We start from the raw sequence: 24723 nt of genomic DNA on the forward strand, positions 1-24723 counted from the left end.
TACATAACTAACCGACCTGGATTATGAATTTACTCACTGTTGAAATGTGGGTTGGGAGGTTTCTGGTCAGTCTGGCGCTTTTGCATGCATGGCATTAAAGCGAAAAGAATAAAAATCACGTCCTATTGGTACAACTACAAGCAATAACAAACGTGATCTGATCTTTATAGCAAAGAAATAAGCCCAGCAGAAGAGCATTGTCGAATCAGAGGCATGAACAATCTACATGAAATGAAACTGAAAAACCCTGACAGCAAAGATATTTGTACAATACGTGAAGAATGGAAGAGCGGATCTATGCACGCTGCACATGTAGTAATTCATACGGGAAAAGTTGACAGACAGAAACAAAAATTCTTGACCATCCCAGTTCTCTTCTCCACACGGGTCAGCGACAGAGAGGAAACTTTAGCAAGCTCTGCGAATAATTCCTTTGCCACCTTCCTTTAAAGTATTCCATCCAAGATCTGCCAGTAAGCACCTGTGACCAGAAAATCAATTCAGAATTATTTTGAAGAGACTTATCATTTTCTGGGTCTGGGTCTCAAGTAGCGCATCTAGTTTTCACCCTTGAGGTTAGCAGCAAACATATTCTCGTGGAATGCCAAAGTTGTGGAGGTCGTCTCATCAATTCTTTCAAGGACTTGATCAGAAACAGTCCTATCAGCAGATTTCCTACGTAGATGATGGATGCTAGATCTCTTGAGGCCTAAACGCTCTTTCCATCGGCTCATACCCTTGTGTAGTCGCGGTGACGACACATCCATGTCGTCATCCTCCACAAGGAGTTCATCTCTGAGAGTGGTCTTGGTGGGTACAATTTTGCCCTTGAAGAAGACCTCATCCGCAGAAATCATGTTGTAACCAGACACCGAAAACTCGAAATCTGAGGAAACTGGTGCTTCTCTATAGCTGTGATCGTGCTTGGTGGGTTGTTGGGTGTCGGCAAAGTCATTAGAGAAGGAGATTCTTGGGCCCATTGCAGCGTGGAGACCTTGTTGGTCATTGTTGAACATGTTTAAGCATGCCATGGACACTGAAACTAAGTGATCACTTTCGAGGTTTCTTCTCACTACTTACCATGTAACTTGCAACAACCCCGCTATTTATACAGGGGGTTTCTTGCTTCCTCATTTTATGTAGATTGGATTTTAGTTTTCCTCATTAGTCTAAGTTCCTATTATTGCCTTTTGGTTAAAAAAATTGCATGAAAGTTGTGCAGAATCCATATCCATTGAAGTAACTTAGCTACTCCCATGACAATTATATCACGAAGAGGACAAGATGACCGCAATTACTGCAAAAAAAGTTTATAATTATGGAGTAGTTTAAGTTACTCCAGCAAGTGCGTGGGGTGGTGGAACCGTGGAAGGGGTTGGCATCTAGACTTTCTAGTTGTATTAGTAGCTACATTTTCATTTCTAGTTTTTTCTATATTTGGTGAGCCAATTTAATGACTTGATTGCATCTGCATGCATGAGAACCCACTTTCAGCAATGGATTATGCCACATCTAAAATCATGGGCTAGCTCAAGAGATGACTCCTCCTTTTCTTGTTGTTCATCTTTGAAGAAGATGGAATAGCATTGTCAACTAGTCGTTTCTAGAAATACGATAAGTCGATTGGTCGAACTAAAAATCGACTATTAGTGAGTATCATTGAATCCTCTTTGTTCACCCTTCACATCATCTTTTTTTTTTTTTGGGCTTTTCATCCTTTATGCTGGGTTGGATTAGTAAATATTTATCAGGACGGAGAGTCAACAATGGCTGCTGTTTGCTTAAAGTAACAGATATATACTTTGTTGTACTATGCAATAGTTGCCTCGTCCTCAACTGGAATCAGATTTTTCTCCTTCAATTTAATAACTACGTAGGCCCTTCGCCGGCCGGATACTTCAGTCTCTCTCTCTTATAGCTTGCTTGTTTTGTTCAGCTCTGAAATGGATCCAGTTCTAGCCAATCAAATTACGGCCTAGACTTGCAGATTACTCCAATTTAGTCCTGCTCGCTAAAGCGGTCAAACAAAGTCGGTAATGCAGAACATGGGAAGCAAAAGGGATAAATTCTTTTTGCATATTCTAAGGCCTGACACTTTGCTATTTGACTTGTGCGTTCTTTTTGAAGTGATGATTCATTGAACAGCTGTCCTAATTGTTTCCAGTGTAGAATACGCCTTGAATTTCAGACGCATTGCAATATCTTGTTGAAGCAGCTATAGTTTCTCAGCTCCTACTGAAGAGCATTGGGCTCACTTGATTAGGGGGAAAAATATTAAGCTCGCACTTCATGCACATAATGGGAATAAGCTCTAACTCCAGTCCTACTCCCACTCCTTTCTGCTGTCACATTATTTCACTTCTTTGAGATCTGATCACTGCTTAAAGTTTAAACCCAAGTGCCTTCATATTTAAGTTGGAATCTGGTGACTTCAATCTTAGGAGGTTACTGTTTTCCTTTTAGCTTTTGAAGTATTCTTGGAGGTTACTCAGGGGCCACCTGGAGACGTCCTAACTCGAGATCAGTTGCCTGATTATCATCACAATCAGCGAGATTGATTCGAACATCAGTCTAGTTTTCCTGCCTTAATGATGAAAAATTAAGATCAAACGTGAGCGTAGTAATATGCTAGTAACTCCATGCCATTGAGTAAACTGCAAAATTCGTTTTTGAGCCCTTATAGTATTAAGTAAGTTTTATGAGATAAGCCACTCATTCTAGATGGTGGTCTTTTTTCTTGGACTTGCCTGCATGGTTCAAAGTCACGGTTACGGCTGGAACCGTTCCACATCGATCTCAGCATATCAATCACGGTCTTGATGAGACGCAAATTTTGAAGCATTTAATATTCTAAAAATTATGAATAATATTAAAAAATATGCTAAATAAAAATAATAGAAAAAATTAGTAAAAGAAAATCTGTAAAATATAAATTTGTAATTTGATTCGAGATGACTCGTTCCGACTCGACTGAGACTATTTATATCCGAGACTTCTCGGCCGAGTTCTCAGTGACACGGTCGATTTATCGGCGATCCATATGTCTCAGTCATCTAATTCCGGTATCGAAACGGAGAGATCTATTCCTGTGATGACTCAATCGAGTCGTCTCGGTTTCAGCCGAGCCTCGGTTTCAGCCGAGCCTTTGAACCATGCTTATCTGGCAATGGTGACATACGCACTATTCCCCAGTACATGTGCGTTTGAACCACTTCGAAGTCTTTCAACCGACAAATCCAAAAACCAAGACTAGTTTAGGCTTTGGAGTCAGGCTTTTTACTAATAACCATTACATGGTGAAAGAGATTCCAGTTCACATGTTATCCATTGCTCAGTAGGAACTTACAGAAGATCATCCAATAACTATGCAACAGATTGCCGATTCCCGTTGCCAAAGCTATTAATACTTTTAAAAAGGTCCCAAAAAACAACTGGATAAACCTCATGAAGAAGTGGAGGAACGCTTGGCCCGTGGGTAACCTGTCTCTTCTGGTCTCCCTTATGGTGAACAGACTTTGTTTCTTGCCTATTATAATAAATAAAAGAAAAATACCTCCATTTTCTCCTATACCTCGAGTATGTTGGTTTTTCAGGCCCATTTTGCAGCGTCAGATCGAGAGACAGATCCAACATTTTCTTAATTTGGTGCTTTGCATGTTGCCCCTATTCTGAGAAGTACAAACAAACCAATCGATCTGAAGTTAAAAAACCGATAATCTTCCCAACATTCTGCGTAGTTAGAGATTAAGAATGACTCTCTCCGTAGTCAAAACTGAAGAATTGATACAAGATGATGGGCCAACCCATTTGACAATCACGAAATCAGTCCTATCCTCAATTACAGGCAAAGGATGGGGCACTCTAGCTCTTAACCTAAGTTAGCTCTTTCATGAGTGAAAATAAAACTTGGTAGTTTTCGTAACAGCATAAAGATTCTCTTTCTAACAACAGGTGACCAATGAACGATCGATCCAGTCAAGTAAGACAGTGGGTCAAAAGAAGAGGGGGCTCAAAAATGACACGTGCTCTTCACCATAGAGATGCTAGTGAAGAGTAAATGCAAAGTCATAATCCAAAACCATGGCAAATACGAGATGCTCTCAGTTTTTGCTTATTCTTGGAACCTGGAGCAAGATCATAATCCAAAAGGAAGATTTCTGAATTCAGTCAAGTCTAATTACTGCTTGACTTGACAATCTTGTTCTACATTCTCTAAGTTACTTCTGCAAAACTGAGTGAATCATGGTTGGAGCATTATGCAATGCACAACAACTTGCTTATTCTTCTGCTGGAGAAATAAATAAATAAACCAGAGAGTAGCATATATATATATATATATATATATATATATATATATATATATTAAGAACCCACGCTGAGAGAGAGAGCATCTTCATAGGATTTTAAATGCAGCCAATTAGATGTGACAACTGCTATTTTACCCAAGTAGAAATTGTAAAACGATGTGCAGGATCTTATGAACAGATGGCCAAGTCACACATCAGAACTTCACATACGGGAATGATAACTACAAATTAATATGGAAACTATGCTGGAAGCCCTAACTGCTGCTACTCTCTAGTAGGCTAGTATCAACATGCATCAGAGAGATACAAAGGATCATCATTTATTCTACCAACTTAGCAAACATGTGGAGTCAGAGAAATTGCTCAAGGAATTCTATCAAAAAATTGAATTAACATAATTGACGGCATTCATATTAGAAAAAAGAGATCCAGTTGTTTCTGCTTCTTACTCTTAATAAACAAATAAGCAAGTGCTACATGCTATTTCAAATGTTTCTGAAAACACATTCATTCTCCACACATAGAACAATGCGATATCTGCAAAATAAAACTGTCTACGTTAATGGGATTGCACTGGTTAAACTTGAACAGATTTTTTCCTCTTTAAATGACATGATCAGTTGATCACAAATACAACTTCACAAGTTCTGCTCATCTTGAACCATGCCAGTCTCGCTTGATTACAGCAAAGATGAAAAGAAGGGGGGGAAAAGAACAAAAATGAAACAAAAATCATTCATGTGGCTGATCTGCATCAAGAAAAAACTGAGGAAGTTTCTGCATTAAAGTCTTTAACTAAAGGAGATGTTGAAACATAAATGGCAGCAACAGTTGGATGCTAATCAGTGCAACTGTTAATGAGTATATGAACCAGTCAAAGAAAAGTTCTAATCAGAATCTTATGAAATGATAGTGATGAGAATTTGCATTGTTCAGTAGATGACTGGGAAATTTTTCAGGAATTAATAAAAACGGAAACTGCCAAAGAGAACATACCAAGAAGCTAAAGTTTAGTCAAAATCATTGTCAATTTTATCATCAGTAAATATTCTCTTTTGAGGTAATTGATTTTGAGGGCTGATTTTGTGCTCCAATGCTACAACTGTCACGCCTTCAGAAGGTCTTACTACTTTTGCCGGGGGCTTCTGCAGACGCTTGAAAGGATTAGATAATCTGCTCCTGTACTGAACCACATTGGTAGAAAGTAAAGGAAATGGTGCTTGATTTTGAGATGACAAGGTTGATTTGTGAAAAAAAAATTCTTTTGAGTTCAGCAGGTTCTTGGGGCGTCCTTCTTCTGTGTTTGACCTTACTGCTGATTCAAGTGGAACAAGTTTCCCGCCTACTTGGTTAGTGAAAACAAATGAAACCTGCAAAAGCAAACCACACAAATTTATGGGCTTCTATCTCATGTGCTACATACAGGGAAAGAAATAACAGGACCTCCAATGACAAATTGATATCATTCGTGTTTCATGATCAGGGTAAAATTTCCATTTTTTCCACTTGGGTTAATAGTCACACAAGGCATTTGTACCTGTACAGATTCAAAAAGCAGACTTAATAGGATTTTGAAATATAAAGCATTAGACGTCTTCATTCAAAGAAAGCAGAAATTGAACCGGGAACTAGAAGAATATTGCTTTCTCATAGAGTTAGAAAGCCTTCTTATATCTGTTTAAGTGAAAAATACCCCCTTTTGTAACATTAGGGCCTGAGATGCTGAGATGCATAGGTTAATAGTTTTATTTATTATTTTATCAAGCCATATTAGATGACCAATGTATATGCCTAACCCTTATAGATGAGAAAAACAAAGGTATAGTACATGAAGACCAATAGTTAAATAGAACATAATCTATAATAGGGTAAACAATGCGAAAAAGGAGCAAAAGGCAAGAGAAAGTTATTAGTTAACCGAGTCTTCTTGTTTTTCACCAATCTGCAAAACTAGGACATGCTTTTTCAATATCTACATAGAAGTTACCGTAAGAAAGAGGAAAAGCCATGAATTAGGAAATTAGCACTCTTCACTGACCTCATCCCCTGCTGAAGACTGAAGAATAGTATCAGGTATTGACTGTGGAAATAGATGGTGACCCCAATTAGCTAAATCTTCTTCTTTGGGCGTCCCCACCTTGAAAAAGGTTTCAAATTTTTGAGTCCTCAAAATATATCATGTTAATACAGATTCTCATTGAAGAATTTTCCAACCTGTTTCTCCGAGCTTTTTAATCTATGTAAGCACCCAGAAACTCTAGCAAATCCCCCTATATCTTCTTCCTCAGATTGAGATGATGGACTTCCATAGCTTGTTTCAAGTTTGGCATCCACTTGCATCACATAGTTTTGGCAACGATTGCAGCTCATCTTCTCATGAATTTCAGATCTGCATTGGTATTACAACTGGGAAAAATAAACCGCAATGAAACTTAAGATCAAATGTCCAAATAAAACAAAACCACCACATTTAAGAAGCAAGGAAGAATTTATTAGGTGATACATAGCTCATCTCACTATTGTCAATTAAGTCGAATAGATCACGCACTTAGACAACTAAATCTGATAAGGTACAATTTTCCTACTTCAGAAAATGGTTAAGAGTGTACTTTTTGGTTTCAAGAATTAATAAAGCAGTATCTGATAGGTGGAGCTTCTAAAACAAGCACATCATGAACAGATAATCTGACACTAATGGGCAAGGAATTTTCCATGCTTTATAACTTTCCTTTTCTGTTTTTCTCAGGACCATTGGCAAAGAATAAATGAACTGCTGTTGACTTTTCAGGAAACAAGCCTCATCCAAACCACAATTATCTGTCCATCTTTTTATCCAATGATGTACATGATTTCTCCGTAAAACATTCATGTGAAAGTTTCGTGATAAGTACACACCTCACATTCTCATGAAAAGTGAACAGGTCTCTTAGATCTTCAGTAGAAAGAAGGTTCCCCTGCAATTACAGATTTTTCATGAGAAACTGGGACTAAGATGAACAGAGAGAGCAGCTAAATGAGAATCTGAACCTCAGACTCCGATTGCTCCTGCTGAATAACTTTCTGAAGCCCTTCCTTTGACATCTGACGCTGGTATACCTGTAGAAATATTAAGGATAGCTTTCAACCCTGCTTTAAAAACCAATTCATATTCAATAAGCAACCGAGGAAAGAGGTAAATACTTTTTCTTCAATGGTTCCTGTACTCAAAAACCTATAGATGTAAACTCTCTTCTTTTGTCCATCCCTCCAGACTCTTGCTGCAGCCTGAAAATGGCTTGAAAATGGAAAACTTAATGACCATGCTACAGATTCCTGAATATAGTCAACTTCCGATTATTTTATTTGCATGCAGTCTGGCATATAAATCAATGCTGGTGCAGCTGAAGAAGTTTACTTGTTTGTCATTGGCAGGGTTCCAATCAGGATCAAACAACACAAGTCGATTTCCACCTATCAAATTTAGGCCACAACCCCCAGCCTTGCTACTCAAGAGAAATGCAAACTCATCCTACATTTAAAAATAAGAATAAAAACAAATTTATCTGTAATAAAGGTAGTCTTCTAGAGCATAAACCAGAAGTCCAGGGATAAAACAGTTACCTTAGATGGATCATTAAAACGATTAACCAATTTTTGTCTTTTACTGATAGATGTAGTTCCATCAAGCCTTAAGAAGGGATATCTTCGTTCACGACACAATTGCGCAAAAAGGTCCAATGTCTGATAAACCAGAGACAATTATCACAAGAGGAAGAAAAACTGCAGTGTGCTACGGGATAAGTGCCTAGTAATTTCTTGAAATGGGTTCAGTTACAATTAGAACCAAATATTCATCATCAACCAAGACTGTATAGCAACCTGCAAGCTCTAATCTACTTACAATAACTAATTGAAGTGATACATGAACATAAGGTTTTGATAAAAGGTGATACCCATATATACGTGAACAAAGAGAAGAAACAGGTGATACCACCAAACATATGTTCATCTACACTTAAAAGGGAATAATGAGACATTAACTGATTACCATGTAGATTATTGTGACAGGTTCTCAAGGATTTGTTATTAATAGCAAATCTAAATCTAGTTTCAAAACCAAGCTATGCAGACGAGGACGCCATTCAAATTTGGGATATTTAATGATGCGACCAACAAATAGAAGAATTAAACCTTGTGGTTCTTTTGACTGATTAAATCAACTGTCTGCTCTTTGTTAAGTTCTTTCCCTGTTTACTTATCTACCACTTAGATTTTAATTAGAAAGAGTTGAAGACAGCATGCATAACAATACCTACCACAAATAGAAGTCCTGTAGTTCATAAAGAACCCAATGAAAAGGAGTCTGATATACTCATTTATATCCTGCTGGTATGACCAAATGGTAATTATAAGAACTTGACAATCTACTGCAGTACAAGTTCAGGCATGATATGCAATCAATTACAGCAAAAAAATAGTAAGTAATCACAGTTCCCTCAGCAACAAAAAATGTAAGCCAAGACCTGATGACACGAGATTAAATTGAAAGCTAAGTAGAACAACAACCAATGACACAGAATAATTGAGTGAACCAAGTGATATCATGTGAGATATCAACCACAAGATCTTAATCAACAGAACAAGTAAATACTTTATCCACCAACTTCATAAGCCAGTTATCCCAACATTTGATACCTGTGTGTAGTTTGAGACTAGAACAATTCGGTCGTTAGTTCTCTGATGGAGATGAGCCAGTAAACGAGCAAGCACATGCATTTTTCCTGACAGTTCAATCCATGTGCCATCACCACCAGTCCATGATCCAGATCTAACAATAAGGCAGAAGATGCCTTTAGGACTCAGATCAACATGAAAGTATTCAAGTGAACAAAACAAATAAATACACTTACCTTCCTGAAAACATCTCTGGAGGGAAAAAGCGCAAGCAGTCCTCAAATCCAGATGTTCCCGGACTCCCACTTCTTATTGTATCGTATATCAACTAAATAGAGAAATAGTCATTTTAGCCAAACATAAAGATTACATAATGGAGTTATCATTTGACAAAACTAATATGTAAAAAGAGAAACTATGTATATCAAGAGCACCACGTGTACTTTACAGTTGATGCTTTTTGGTCAAACAGGATAATTTGGACAAACATCCTAAAATATAAGATATAAACTTTTCTTTTATGATAAAATGTTATACCTTTGGATGATTACAGAGCTTCTTAAGAGCTGTTATGTAAGCTAAGATTTTTGATTGTTTCGTATCTTCAGTAATTGCTCGTTTGACCTGCACTTTACAGTTACAGAAAGAGAATGGATTTGTGTTACAATGAAGAAAAGAACTCATTATGTGCATGTCAACTTGTATCAAAAAGAAACGTGAACTTGTACATTTTTTGAATGTATGAAGTGATTATAGAGCTCTGATTGGAGAGATGTCAACTTGCAACAAACAACTTCAATTATCTGCAAAAGCAATTAGTAGGACCAATAAGAAAGAATCAAATCAGAAATAACAAAAAGTATATAAGAATCTCTTTCAACTTTATTATTAGTACAGTCATACCAGCAGGATATAGCTTTATTATAACTTTAACTTTATCATACCCTTTGACTATACTACTTATCCTGAAAAACAATTTGCACTATACTTATAAGTTTATTATAAAGGGTCTTTAGGGTTATAGCTTTATCAGAAAATAGGAAGTAGAACAGGGACTAGTTATGGGGTTTATGAAGTTAACTTTCAATTGTTATAATTTCTCTGGTAAAGAACGGCCACTATCAGCTTTCTGGTTTCACTGCTATAGAAAATTGACTCATGGTTTGTAGTTAGTTTACTATTCTCATTGGAATTCCTAGATAGCATGATCAATACCAAAGGCAAACTTAACAAGATTAGCCATACCTTTGGCGGCAGATGATTCGACAACAATGCATTAGTCCTCCTCAATATAAACTGGAACAAGAAAACACTATTGTGTCAGAGAATACCGAGGTCAATTTGCTTCTTCTATGTTTTCAGGAAAGTATTCAAAGATATAATCAGTATTTAATGGCACAAACATGTATTGTCTTCCTTTTGAAGGAAGTCCTGTTGGGAGATCTGTATCTGAAGAACCAATTAAAAAAGGCCAGATTTACGATATTTGCATCAGCAACGAAATTTTACCTGGTTTACTCTGGCACTCAACTCAGCAGACCGCTCAGAACCTAGCTTCTTCTCTTCTTCGGTAGCCGTGGGTTCTCTACCACAAATGATTGGCATCTTCAAATAGACATGGTACAACAAATTGAAATACATGCTTGAGACAGCACAGAAACAATTTTAATACAACTATGAATATCATGTATCCATGTACAGGATCTCTATGATTTCTTCATTTTTGTCACAAGCAAAAGCACAGTCAGTGCATCAGTCAATTTGTTTACACTGTTAGCAACCATATGAGGCTAATCTAGTACATAAGCTCCAAATAGTTGGAACTCAGCAAGGAACCTTTTTACTCAGAGTTGGCCAGGACAGGTCAATTTCCATAAGTTTCTAGCAATCAGCTCACCTCATAGTAACGACGAAAATATGCAGCATCACCCAAGACTCCTGGATTAGTAAAATTGACCATGGCATAGAACTCCTCCAAATCATTCTGATGGTTAAATAGCATCAACAAAGGGAAGAATAAATTTGATTTAAATGAAGAAAAAATTTAAAATATATATATAGGTAAATATCTGAAGGTCAATTTGTGCTGACTTGCATTGGAGTCCCAGACAATAGAATGCGCCGCCTGCATGATAAAGCTGCCAATGCCTGAAGCGGAAATTCAGATCTGTAACTAAGAGTTATTCATCATAACAGCTCCCTCAGAAATGCATGAACACAAATAGGAGGACATATTCACTATGACTCACTCTATTAGTCAGTGTTTGGTCATTTTTCAGCCTGTGGGCTTCATCACATATGAGGAGGTCACAGGATTCACTCTGACTAAACTTTGAAGAATGCATCCGAAAGGTCTCGTACGAAACAATTAATACCTGCGAGAACACCATATATACATAAAACATAATCCGATTTCAGATAACTCAGATTGTTTTAGAAATTCTACCTGTAAAGTGCTTTGCAGACTGACAAAACTGTCAATGCCAGAGACAACGTCATCACGAGTGCTTTCACATAGGGCAACAAGCTTAACTCTCTCGCCGACCCACTTCTTAATTTCAGCCTCCCAATTACTCACAAGACTGGTCGGTGTCACAATAATTGCCTTCTTTACCATTGGTTTCCCATCAAACCCCTGACGAAGGAGAGTATACAGCAGCGTGATTGACTGCAATGTTTTCCCCAAACTGCAGGAAAACAGCTAGGTGAGATAGCCATCTTTAAAGGGTTTGTGGAAAGTGCTAAATATATTAGCGGAAATTTTTAAATAGGCATGCATTAGTATTTACCCCATATCATCTGCCAAAATGCATCCATTGATGTTAGCAGAACTTAATGATCCTGAAACACATTCGAACATGAATTGGACCCCTTCCCTGCATTATGGAATTAAGCAAGTTCCCAAAATGATTTCAGAATTTCAAACCTTCCCATACGTATACATGTTACTGTGATTTGGGTTTTTGCTGTATAAGAATCTTGAAACAGAGATGCTCTAGAATAACAGTGGTATTCACCAGTAACCCTACCACAATTACATACACCTGAACGTTTTTATCATTTCCAGTACCTTTGATGGGGCCGAAGGAACTTTACAAGCAAGGGATCCACTATAATTGTTGTCGAGTTACAGTCCACCTCCTCAGGCTGCCATAACACCAAAGGTTCAAGTCCGGGTGGTAATTCCACACTCTCTTCCACCACATCTGTCTCAGCAGTCTCAGAGACGTTTAGCCTATTTGTAATACCAAGCAAAGCCGGTCTCGAGGAACCCCAGGGCACAAACCTTTTCCGAGCCCACAGGCGTCGTGCTAGCTGTTCATTGTTATCACAGTAGCCATTTGAGCAAGGAGGTTTAAATGGCTTCCTAACACTAGCTGCTGCATCCGTCACAGAATAAACTCGTGGAAGTAATGACTGCCTTTTCACTACTAGATTTCCCCTGGTAATTACACATTTCGAGCTAAGTCGAGGTGTACATTCAACTGCTGTATGTAACAATATATACATAGCAACTACTGAACAAAGGAATCCTAACCCTAATTATTAATTTATGTAATATAGTATAGAACTAAAATAATCAAGTGTTCCTACCAGGAAAAAAAAAGGTAATTAAGTCCCAACACGTGAATCAGAATAGTGAAGTGGATGAGAAATTTAATCGAACGACTAACCTGACAAGAGCGTCGACGTTTTGCAACTTTCTGTCTTGGTTTGCCGGAGCTGGATAAATGTTGGATGTTTCGGCGTCGATATCGTGACCATCGTTGTCGCTAGTGGATGATTTGTAGTCTGGATCGTCTTCGGATTCACAGGTGAAGTCGTCGCCGGTATCGCTGGAGTCTGGATCGGTCAGCGCATCGTCTTCGTCTTCCATTTCTTATCTGTGGCTTCTCTCGGACGCTGTCGTACTCGGTCCGTCCTAGTTGCTCTGCTTCTTTTAAACCTGCTACAACTTATTTTGGCGCTAAAAATGGATCATGGGGAGGCGGCTACAGAACATATGTATATTATAAGTTTTTTTTTTTTTTTTTTTTGGGCCCAAAAGAATGTTTAGAAGTATGAATCACACTTGGATAAATCCGATTTTCAAAAACTCAATAGTTCAGATTGTGTCACATCATTATCCAGTTTATCCAAGTTTTGGTTTCAAAGTTTTATACTAAAACAAATTTTAAAAAGATGTTTTATTATAATTAATTAATTACACGTTAAAATCATCGTATCCATTAGTATATATATTTTCCCTTTTTTTTTTTTGTCTACGAGAGGGATGTTACTTAGTATTTCAAAGCCATATGAGTACTAGCTTGTTACTACAAGGATGGAGCACTATTACGGTTTCTCATGGTAAAAGAGCGAACTTCTCTCATAACTACTCCTATTTCTTTCTTTTTGATACTAGACTCTGTCAATCAATTACGTGAATTAATTATGGAGTAGTATCTAATGAATTTACTAAGAGTAGTACATGATTTGATGAGAAAGCTATAACAAAAGACCTTCATGATTGAAATTTGTTTACACAACTACTCAACGCTAATTAATCAACATATTTTACTCGCCATAATGCTCCAACTTCATGCACGATATTTCAAAGTACATGACATTTTTTCGCAGTTGGTATTATTATGTCACGCAATTGTCTAAATTGCCAGAGACAGCATATATCTTTTCCCCACCCAAATTTGAGCAGAAGCAGGATTAGAACAACCACAGGAACTAGCTGGAGTCGAACCTTTTATTGCGGTCCTGCGACCAAACTTGTGTTTGTTCTGAATAATGGTGAAGGAGGAGAAACATTGAGAAAACGAGTTTCAGATAAAACATAGATACATATGTTTGGATTGCACATACACTGACTGGGGAATTTCCAGACAGGAAGATGTACAGACAATACATCCAGGCAGCTCCCTGTTCGTCTAGTAACTAGTAAGTTTGAGGGTGCGAGTCATCATGGTCATGAATTCATCCATGTCAATCACACCGTCCCCATTGGCATCAACAGCTCGGACCATTCTTCTACAATCCTTCATGCTGCACCTCTCTCCAAGTTTCTGCAACAACTCGAAAACTTCCTCCACAGTTATCTTTCCATCGCCATCCATGTCGAATGTCCGAAAAGCGTTCTGTAAGTCCGCCGTCTTTAACCCGCCTTCTTTCTTCTGCACTTCCACGAACTCTTTGAAATCAATGAATCCATCACCATCCAAATCTGCCACCTCGAATATCTTTTTCACTTCTACTGTAATCGGATTTCCCTTTCCCAGGGCTTTCAATATGGCCTTGTACTCCTCAGGTGAAATCTTCCCATCTTTGTTTGCGTCATATTTGTCGAAAACCTGCTTCGTCTCCTCTAAGCTTTGCTGATAAGCGGGTAACTTACTAGAATTTTGCCCATCTTTGGAAAACAGACGAGATGGCTTCCGTAAAAAATTTCTTTTCGAGAGGCCATACTGGAAATCCAGAAAACTAACTTTTGGCATATTTCAGCTGCTGTTAGGAGCGACCACAACACCGGGCTTCTCAAATTCCAAGCACTATGAGGTCTCGAGTCTTCACATCAAATATTATAACGAAACAGTTATACGAATTTGATATCACCAAGCAAAAAGGCATATATACCTTATGCACCTTAAGTACGGAGGAGATAAGGCAGAATAACTTTATTCCTCACCAACTTGCCCATGACGGCCGGATTCTCAAGTAAATGGACATGAAGAGAGGAATACAGATGGTAATTTTATGTTAATAGGGAAAGAATAAATTCTTGATTTCTTCTGACGCTGGAAAAAAGAATCCCAAAAAGAGCACTTTTCTGGACAAGGCATCCTTATCTATGGGCCATCGAATCTCTCATTTGAATATCTACACAACGCCAAATGACTATCAAAAGCTTGGAATACATAAAACTTTCTAAGAATCCTGAAGTAATGAGGAATTGAACTCCTTCAAATAATGAGCAATGTAATATGGGTCTAGACTATATTGATGCGCCGTGTCAGAGGGCTCCATTGTCCAAGTCCTCCATCACATCAATGTCCTTGCGTGCAGTTATCTTTCGTACATATCCTGCAGTTATCAAGGAGTTAGGCTTGTGTTTGAGGACCAAAACATAAAAGATCACCCGCCTACAACTGATAGCCTAAACTCAGTAGGTTTGTTAGGGATAGAATTAGCTAAAGTAGGCTACTCCACAACCAGAAAGAGTTGTTTGACATTCTGTTTCTAGACGACAACATTTCAAGCATCCACCAAAAAAAACTTAACAAGAATGCACATTTACTTGGACTTGAAAGGTTACAATTGGCTCTGAAGCACATCACTAACTTCCTGCTTCGACATGTTTAATGTAATAAGCTCATTAAGAATACGTTGAGAGACTATATTCTCAAGCAACTTCTCGTAAGACAGCAGAAGTTTTTGGTTAATTAAAACAGTCAAAGAGATTGGGGCAAATTAAAATCAAAAGCACGAATTTGGAGATATATGCAGCTTCAAGCTGGTTGAAATAGAGGATTCCCCCAAATTAACCTTGCAATTGAAAATCCTAGTTTAAAGTTCAAAGGATAATGCATATCATTGATATCATGGATACAAATAAAGGAGGTTTGAGTTCACAACTGAACCAGAAAGAAGCATATATAGAACAAATAATTATTGGACTGATGCTATGCCACAAAAAATGGAAGACTAAATAAACAATAACCTATCTCCTCGCTGGATAATAAATTTAGAACAACCAATTGATAAAGACTGATTTTGGACCAAACACTAAATGCAATATATCTATGAAAAAAGTTAAGTAAGAGGGGACTAAATAAACTGATGCTGACAATAGAGCAAAAAGAAGATGTTGAGCAACAGCAGGATGATCTGGAGACTGTGTAAAACTGTAAAACACAAAAACAAACACACCTACACAGAGATGTGAAAGGAGGAAGAGGACGGGTTGCATAATCTTTAAAAGAGGTGAGGCAAGGTTGATCCACGATCTGTTTTGAGGCTTTACCAAGGGTCCAACAGGGACTAAAAAGTGAAGTCCAAAGGCTTGGAAGGTAACAAGTCAACAAAATGTTTGATTAAAACAGATGGACAAACGCATAGGTTGTCTGAAGTTGGAAATATAGCATGTCCTGATCCTAAGCACTTCGTGCAATGGAGGTAAAGTGGTAAAGGCACACACTTTACTAAAAGCAATTAATTCCACACAGTTGAAAAGTTTAAATTCTTGCCCTCTGAGCTTCAGATTTGAAATGAAATGGGAGAAATAATAAAAAGAATGAGATTGCTAAAGCATGCTATCCATGTTGCAATCATGGCATAAGTGCAAAACCACTAGCATTGTGAAATGAAAGGATATCTCATTCAGTAAATGTTCTAGAAGCAAAAGAAACGTAAATGAATTTGCAGCATAAGATGGAGAAGGCCAATAAAATCCCTTGCGTAAATGACAAGATATTGTATTGGCACGTTTTTCCGGGGTCATGCAAAACTCCATTTGCATTTTATCAAATAATAATAGCAATAAAGAAACCATCTAAGTACATACAAGACAGGATACTTTCTGACAATGAAAAAATGATATACAGTGCTAGAGCAATACCAATTCCAATGCAGGGTATGCATTTGCAAAGAGTCTCCTTCCCTCTCTTGTTATAGTAGCTAACATATCCAGTTCCGTGGCAATTTCGACACTTTCCAGTCCATTCATAAACAACTTCTTTACAATCCTACAACTCCATTGCATCAAAGTTGGAAACAAATCAAAAGAACATTTAGGAATAACCGTACGGTTATCTAACAGAATTTCTTACGCGTACATAACATGAAGATAAAACTCTAAGAGAAAATTCAGCACATTAGGATAGTTTTTGCACAAGATATTATGACCCACACAGTTATACTCGAAGATTTCGGACACCAAATTCAGAACATTGCTGAATGGTTGATAATATGCTAACCTTAGCAACAAAGGTTCCACCACCAACTAATAAGCCCAGAAAAGTGCCTCAATTGATGTAAAACGCCAAAAATGAAAATCATTTAAATGAGTCATCCCAAAGTCAAAACACAAGCCACAAAGACTTACCTTTTGTAAGATTCACTAGAAAACCAAAATAGAATTAAAACAAAGACAAAAACCTGAACTTCGGGGTCGCATCGGAGTCGGCGGTCAATTTCTTCCGGCGTAACGGGAGTGCTGTCAGGATAGGTCATTGGAAGAGGAAGAGCATCGTCATCATCAGCTAAGTAACTATCTCGGTTGCCCGACCAACGCTTCTCCTTGGCATTCACCTTGGGGCTCTTGTTGCTGTTAGCTGCACTTCCCACTCCGCCAACGGCGCCGCCGCCGGTGTTGCCATTGGAGCTGCGTCCAAAGCCAGGGACGGCTGCGTCTGCTGCAGCAAGGACATTCAACCACCAAGGCGGAAACGAAGGGCCAGGAGCGGGGTGGTCGGCGATGGCCCGAAACCGGAAATTGGTGGTGGAAGACGGTGGATAAGAAAGTGTAGGGGGGGCCGAAATGCAATTTAAGGGTGGCTTTGCAACGGTGAAGAATGAACTGCGATTTGATGTTGGCAACATTCGAAAAATATGAGCCCAGAGAAACAAAAAGAAAAGATTATCACATAATTATAGTATCCTTTGTGCGTTGGCAGATGAGGAGAGAGCTATGGAGATTTTGAGAGAGAGTGATGGAGAGCTGTGCCAGTCCAACAACAGTCGATTGGTTGGCCGGTGTCTATTTATTACGCACGCTTGGTAACCCCTGATGATGCCAAGTTCATGGGCAGATTTCGAATTAGGCGCTTTTTTCTTCTTTTTTTTTTTTTTGTATTCTTTGTGGGAAAGAAGCAAATAGTCAAGTCAGTTACTCAAGTAGCAGTGCAGCGTATTTTCTACATCTATTCGTCTGTTGGATAAGAGCTACGCTTCTATTAGCGGCAGCAGCAATTTTTGAAGATGAAGGAGATGACCTAAAATTAATATATTCCCGTGCAGTGTAAACTTCCTATATTTTGATTTTAATGAGATACACGTTTAACATTTTATTGGCAGCCCACCCAACGCAAATGCCTGTGCTGTTGGTGGTCAAGTCTCCACGAAGACTATCTTCTTTTCTTTTTTTTTTGTCAAAAGACTATCTTGGTGGTGTGATTGTTATACTTTTTCGTGTTTGATGTATATATAATCACACGAGTAGCTGTGCTCGTGTATTAAATTGGTGTGCATGAACAAAATTGATTGATATCATAAGGCTATGTGAGTGTACACTATATCTATCTATCTATCTATCTATTACTAGTATATTAATATTAAAACTATGATAGGTATGGTATTGTAAATTGCAAAGTGCTTTTTTATCATCGTTTTTGTTGTACCCATGTTATCCTCATTTTTCAATTAGGGTTATTACATTTTAATTATTGTAGTAATTAAAAATATGAAACATTCCACATGATTAATCAATAATAATGGTAATTAAAATAAAAACTCCCTATTAAAACTATTTAGTGACCCTTATGCTCTATCCTCAATTCTTATGTGCACCAAAATTTCTTATTCGAAAGAGTGTGATCAATTGCATTATCCACAATTTTAAGATTACAAAAAAATATTAGTATAAAAAAAATAGAAGCTCTTAGAACAAAAAGAAAAAAAAAATATATATATATATAAGAACAAAAAAGCCCATATTCATTTGGATAAGTATCACAAGACAGATGTATAATTATGCGCTTTTTATCAAAATCAAGAAATACTAAAAGAAAAGCAAAAATAAAAGAATCCAACTATTTCTATCAATTGAATGTCAATTGACAACGAAATAGCTAATCTTACATAATTAAACAGTTTAAATCATTTATATTCTTTACTAACCTCAATAACACTATCAAAAAATGTAAATAATCCAAATTCAATAATGCACCTCACATTATTCAATTCAAATTCACAAAAAAAAAAATTCAATTGGAAAGATATAAAGTAGAATAATTAAATGTTCATGTGAAGTTGGATATGAGCACGGTTCACATATTTTATTCTTAAATAATTTATTCATTCTAATTGTACAGTTGCATTTCGTTTGTCTCAACAAGGAAAAAATAACATTCAAAGTTGATACAATTTTTTTCATTTGTTAAAATTTGTTTATTTCATCAGAAACTTAACCATGGGTTTTATTTTTATTTTTTAAAAAAAAAAAAAAAAGAAAGCACAAGCATATCGAGACTCTAGCCAATAAAGGAGCTTTCCAAGAGGTAAAGAAAGGGGTGAGTGTGGTCTAAATAATTAGAATTATAACATCTAACAAGCCAATTTATTTACTCTAATACTCCTCTAGAAATTGATTTTACAGTTGAAGCCTTTACTTTGCTATTAATTATGAATTCTATTTACTAGGCTCACATTTGACATGAATTTCCTGTTTAACAACATCTTTTACTCAATATTAAAAAAACAATATTATGATTTAATGGTAAAAATATTGTGAGTATACAACAACTTTGATGAAATATAATTGTATTAAGAATTGTTTATCAAAGTTGAATCCATAATTTATCAAAAAGTTCAAAATAAATTCAAAAAAAAAAGGAAAGCTCAAAATAAATTAAAAATCAATAGATCAAAGAGTTGGTATTTAGATAGTTTTTGTAATAACAATTGATTAAATAAACTAAAAATGTAAAATATTCTATTATTAGGTAAATAATCAAATTTCACAAAAAAAAAACTTTATATCAAAGAGATGTTATATTTAGGTTAACATAATCCCATGCAAAGTACGGGAACTATCACTAGTAATTAAAAAATACAACAATTGTGCAATTGTACGAAATTTCTAACTGTATTCGCCCCATATCTGTACTACATATTCTATTGTTCTATAGTCTAGATGCAGCTATAACTATTAGAGAGGATAGGGTATGTTACTTGGTGTACAATCACATTTATAGATTACATTATTGTATTCATGAAAAGAAATTGATATACATGAATAAAATAAAAATATCTCACATATATGATATATCCGGTACCACAGTGTAATGCTAGTAGTGTGCATCATAAATTTTGACGCGTATAAAAACCGGATACGACCCAATCGTCCCTACCCTTAGTCCCTATTGGAGATACCATAGAGGTTCGAGATATCACAAGTTACGAGCAAAATCGTAACAGGAAAAGTTTCACATAGGAACGCCAAGAACTGGATATATACTCTTGTTCCTTTGTCTTTCCACAGAAAGTTTTTTGCGTTCTTGCCTAATTAATAAGAGATTAATCACGAGTTGCCGATAAATAGTTGACAATTTCATCATGCAGGAAAGGATGAATGCTTCTACTACGATTCAAACTGTTCGGTGAAACTTCTTTTGGGATTAAGCTTTTTTTTTTTTATCATAGCTAATTCACAACCTCAGACAACCATATAAAAGCTCAGGAAAAGTCGCATAAGCTGAAACTGAATGGAAGAGCAATATCCTTTTTCAAAAAAAAAAAATAGAAGAGCTATCGATATCATATGGATTAATTAGCTATATTTGGATTCTTTTTGGTCTAGATATGTTAATAGTACGTGCTACTTGCTTCCCTGCCCAAGCCACTCTCAATCCCTTGGCAAAAGATGCATTTGCCTGGCGAGCCACTCTCCTTTCTTGCTAGGCCATTCTGATGCGCATGTCGTTGCTCATTCACACCACCAAAATTACACAATGACGATGTACAAGGAGAAAGCAAAAGCCTATCCGAGTTTAATCTCTTCAATCTTTTAATTACGGTATCACAACCTCATGTAAATATTTACTAATTACGGAAAGCAAAAGCCTTCTACGAGAGTACTTGAAAAAAAACAATGCAAATCAACCTCTTTCCCGCAGGCAGTATTAGATCCCCATGCTGTCCTATAATTCTGCATATTTGCAGGATCCAGCACTCTTTATAAATTCTTCTGGCATCTTCTTCATCGTATGCACCCATCATCTCCATCTTCTGATCTTTGTGTATCGTCTCATTCATGGTCCATAAGTTCTCTAAGCTATGTCAGTTGAAAATTTGGTATCTTTGACAAATGAATTCCACGAGTTCAGAACCTAAGGCAGAAAAATCAGAGAATATATATATATTATATAGTAGGGAACTATGGGTCAGTGCAGATGATCCCAATGGTGTTTCTGATCAAAACATTAAAGTATAAGATATCCTTTTGCATTGGAATGATCAATATGTTCAGTAACTTGAAATATTCAATTAATATACTGAAATGCTTCAAGAGAAGCAATTGGAAGTCTACATCACTCACTTCAGCAATATGTCGCGCCTGTTTTTCAGTGATGCAGGGATGTCGCCAGTGAACTTGTTGTTCTGGAGGAATCTATTTATTAAAAGGAATCATTGAACAGATAATCAAAATTTTAGCAAAATTCATAAGCTTAGTTTCCTTGATGCTAGTACAGGATACATACACTTCTCTCAGCTTTGGGAGATGTCCAAGTGATTCAGGGATAGGACCCTCAAATTGGTTGTTTTCCAAGTGCCTTTTCTTGCCAGGAAGAGAAATAAAATAAGTCGAGTTATTCCTGTAACTAATTAACTGGTCATTCAAAAATCTGAACTCAAAAAAAAAAAAAAAGGTACAGGAGCTTACAAAGTTTCCAGGGCCATCAATGGGCTCAAATCAGGTATTGAACCTGTGAGTGAGTTACCCCCAAGCCAACTGCAGATGAGCAGTCGTATGATTGAAAGGTCACAAGTAGATGAAGAGACTGTGTGTTGCATCAAACAAAAATCGAGAAAAATACAAGAAGCCGAGAGCGTGATAGAGTGGAAGATTGACAGCACTTACAGATGATGAAGAGCAGATAAATTGGATAAACTCTTTGGTAGTGTTCCGGTTAATACTCCAAGACCAGTCAGGTTTCTTCATTCATACAAAGAATGTGCAGCAAAAGAATTAACATGGGTTAATATAAAAAGTTGGAGCTTTTGCTCGGCCTAATATTGGATGTACTTACAACGAGACAATGTGAGTAGTTAGTCTGTGCCTGCAGGTGACTCCTGTCCAAGCATTTCCTCTAGGCACGCAAGGATCACCTTCCCAGTCCAGGGGTAGGTGTTGAATGCTTCTTGCGATGTCATCCATTACAATCACTGATACAATACCAAGAATCTGACAGTAAGTTTTGGAAAAAAGTAAAAGTATCAAGAGTATTATTGGTAGGAATTATTCTACTAGTATTAACTAAATGAAAAAAAAAAGTTTTTAAATCACCATCTCTAGCTGCAGTCTTTTCTTCAAGAGCTAAAAGCTGAAAAGCCTCGGCAGCATTGATCAGAGGCCCGACAGGAATGTCACTCCTGGGAGTCAGGGTAATTGTAGTTGTCCCGTTCAGGGGCCAAAATGTGCTGAATACCATTGCACCACTAGTGGTGACATTCAGTTGGCGATAGAAAGTTTCGCCATTGATTTGAATATCAAAAACTCCCCAGCTATATGGACTAGGGGCCCTAGAGTCTTGAAGGTATAGTGCAATGTAATAGCGGCTGGCAGGAACTGAATATGGTGGCCACATGACTTGGAGACTCTTTCCTCTGTCGGTTGTGATTGCCGTTTGAAATATCTTCGCCGGTGGATTGTTGAAAAATACTGAAGGAGTCACGTTGGAGTGACTTGATACAACAGGATTATTGTCGATAAATGGATACCAGTACCGCCCAAATTTATCATCTGGAAAACTAGTTCGAAATGTTCAATATTCATAATCAGAAGTGTAGAAAACATTCAATATCAGATATCAAGGTGGAAGAAAAGAAAAGAACTCATATGAGCATAGAATGATAGCGCAAAGGACATTTGGTCAACACAACCTTCTCACCCTTTGCATTTTCAATTGGCTCACGATATCTTCTATTTTTGTCATCAAAAAATGCAGTTTGTGCTATGTTACAGCTGAAGTTTCATTCATTTATAGACCTGAAAAACTTGTGTGTACCATTTCGAAGGCAGAAATATCCACATATATACCAACATCATATATCAAAAAACGAAACTTAGCTGCAAGAAACCAATCGACTTATGCCAAAGCTTCTTAATTACTTACCCAATTGTTTCCCCATGAGCTGCAAAGCTATGTCGAGCAACAGTCATCAGTGCATACTTATCGAAATTAGTACCATCATACATCAAATCATTCAAAGAGTGGACTTGAAGAGCTGAGATAAACGGACTTGACACTGTGTGATCGTTCCATGCAAGACAGACACTCAATTTTTCATCACGAGCCATGACAATGATCTCATAGAACGAAGCAAGCCCGTTTAGATAATCCTGCGTGGTATTCACAGTGCTCCATTTAGTGCCCTCAATGATCAGATCAAAGACTGGTGGATTAGTCCCTCCATCAAAATTTCCATAATAGAATATTGATTTCACCAGATACTTTCCTCCTTTTAACGCTTGAAACTTGTAACATTTCTTCTTGGTTGTCTTGTCTGGAATATACCTTAATGTAGATAATATAGGCAATACATCGGTTTGATTTATGGTTGCTGTTTTTGTGCCTTGAGGTGATATGAAGGCATCGTCCGCGAGGTATTTAAGCTCCCAACTATCCACATCTTCATTTGACCCACAGTTTACAAAGTAATCTGCATTAGAAAATAGAGGTCGATTAACTGCATAATTCACAAGCAAACTTTGTCTTATCTACAATGTCAAAACCTTTAAGCTGCAAAATTAAAGGGTAACCGAAAAAAAATTAAAAACGGAGACCCAATAATAGGGAAAGAATTATGAATGGGGACAATGTCCTCCTTTACCTTTAACCTGAGGTTTGGGTTGTGCGTGTCTTCCAGCCACTGATCTAATGATGGCATTTCCCTGGACTAAGAGAGGGACGCTAACAAGCCAAAGGAGGAAGACGGAGATGGACATTGTGGAGCACTGGTGGATCGGATTGGAATCTCCGGGAACAGAACTCCCAGAGAATGAATTCCAAAGTCGGAAGGAAATGCTGGAAAGGGTCCGAAAATGGACATGGAGTATCAATGGCTCTGCATGAAAATAGACGGATCGGCTTTCTGTAATAGTAGTATTTGTTTCTTATGATTTTAATATACCACTTACGTAGTGATTATAATATTATAAACTATAAAATATCTTATATATTAAATTTTATTTGTGAAATTTTTTAACAAATTTAATATTTACATTTTTTCTTTTTTCTTTTTTATTCAATATTTCATCTTCTTTAATTAATTGTTCTAAAATCCATTATTTTAAAAGCAAAAAAAAAGGTTCACAAATTGTATCCATAAATTCATATAAAATCTTCAGAGAATTTTTAACAAATGAGAATGCATTCAGTCTCTTTCAATTTAAAATAAAAGTTTTAAGAACAATTAATTAAAGAATTATTAAAAATTAACATTAAAAAAATAAAGATTTGACCAAATGTGCAATAATTTTACAAAAGTACCAAATATTTTGAATGGTATATACAATATCGGTACTTCTAATTACTTATTTTGTTTTTTTCTTTTTTTCAAGACAAACAAATTATGATAATATCACTAGAATTGTTTGATTTTTAATTAGATATATGAACAATTTTTTATTTTTCTTTTGGAGTTAAATGACTTGAATACACATTAAGCAAAATTTAAGTGTTTGCTAACTTTGGAGTTGATCCGGTAGTTAGAAGAGGGCTCTTAGAGTTCTCTCTCATATCAAATTCAGAATTCAAATCCTATGTCTAATGGT

General features: G+C 36.8%; 5 protein-coding genes across 5 annotated transcripts; all 5 read right to left on the reverse strand.

Moving 5' to 3' along the window:
• Positions 1 to 422: 422 nt before the first annotated feature.
• LOC113759505 lies at positions 423 to 1067 on the reverse strand. Its single transcript, XM_027302081.1, has one exon. It carries the CDS (start codon positions 1029 to 1031, stop codon positions 558 to 560), a length of 474 nt encoding a protein of 157 aa, XP_027157882.1. The 5' UTR covers positions 1032 to 1067; the 3' UTR covers positions 423 to 557.
• A 3996-nt stretch (positions 1068 to 5063) lies between these two features.
• On the reverse strand, positions 5064 to 12844 carry LOC113762928 (protein CHROMATIN REMODELING 25). Its single transcript, XM_027306570.1, has 21 exons — positions 12635 to 12844; positions 12031 to 12402; positions 11750 to 11836; positions 11407 to 11647; positions 11210 to 11335; positions 11052 to 11108; positions 10858 to 10944; positions 10470 to 10565; positions 10206 to 10256; positions 9689 to 9763; positions 9498 to 9584; positions 9197 to 9288; positions 8982 to 9114; positions 7908 to 8027; positions 7702 to 7815; positions 7488 to 7571; positions 7335 to 7403; positions 7203 to 7261; positions 6522 to 6696; positions 6346 to 6444; positions 5064 to 5677 (listed from the first exon to the last, which is right to left on the reverse strand). Exons 1-21 carry the CDS (start codon positions 12835 to 12837, stop codon positions 5318 to 5320), a joined length of 2787 nt encoding a protein of 928 aa, XP_027162371.1. The 5' UTR covers positions 12838 to 12844; the 3' UTR covers positions 5064 to 5317.
• A 649-nt stretch (positions 12845 to 13493) lies between these two features.
• LOC113761622 (calmodulin-like protein 1) lies at positions 13494 to 14599 on the reverse strand. Its single transcript, XM_027304691.1, has one exon. The coding sequence runs from the start codon at positions 14444 to 14446 to the stop codon at positions 13883 to 13885; it is 564 nt and encodes a 187-aa protein (XP_027160492.1). The 5' UTR covers positions 14447 to 14599; the 3' UTR covers positions 13494 to 13882.
• Positions 14600 to 14685: 86 nt separating this feature from the next.
• On the reverse strand, positions 14686 to 17928 carry LOC113761621 (protein disulfide-isomerase SCO2). Its single transcript, XM_027304690.1, has 3 exons — positions 17106 to 17928; positions 16567 to 16693; positions 14686 to 15032 (listed from the first exon to the last, which is right to left on the reverse strand). Exons 1-3 carry the CDS (start codon positions 17547 to 17549, stop codon positions 14962 to 14964), a joined length of 642 nt encoding a protein of 213 aa, XP_027160491.1. The 5' UTR covers positions 17550 to 17928; the 3' UTR covers positions 14686 to 14961.
• A 2446-nt stretch (positions 17929 to 20374) lies between these two features.
• LOC113759094 (probable LRR receptor-like serine/threonine-protein kinase At1g67720) lies at positions 20375 to 23895 on the reverse strand. The gene is made up of 10 exons (XM_027301698.1): positions 23781 to 23895; positions 23063 to 23609; positions 22234 to 22697; positions 21977 to 22112; positions 21808 to 21882; positions 21610 to 21678; positions 21428 to 21499; positions 21265 to 21336; positions 20830 to 21000; positions 20375 to 20447 (listed from the first exon to the last, which is right to left on the reverse strand). The coding sequence occupies exons 1-10, from the start codon at positions 23893 to 23895 to the stop codon at positions 20375 to 20377; spliced, it is 1794 nt and encodes a 597-aa protein (XP_027157499.1).
• Between the last annotated feature and the right edge of the window lie 828 nt (positions 23896 to 24723).

This window comes from Coffea eugenioides, chromosome 2 (assembly GCF_003713205.1).
Source record: "Coffea eugenioides isolate CCC68of chromosome 2, Ceug_1.0, whole genome shotgun sequence".
In the NCBI taxonomy this organism is placed as follows: Eukaryota; Viridiplantae; Streptophyta; class Magnoliopsida; order Gentianales; family Rubiaceae; genus Coffea; species Coffea eugenioides.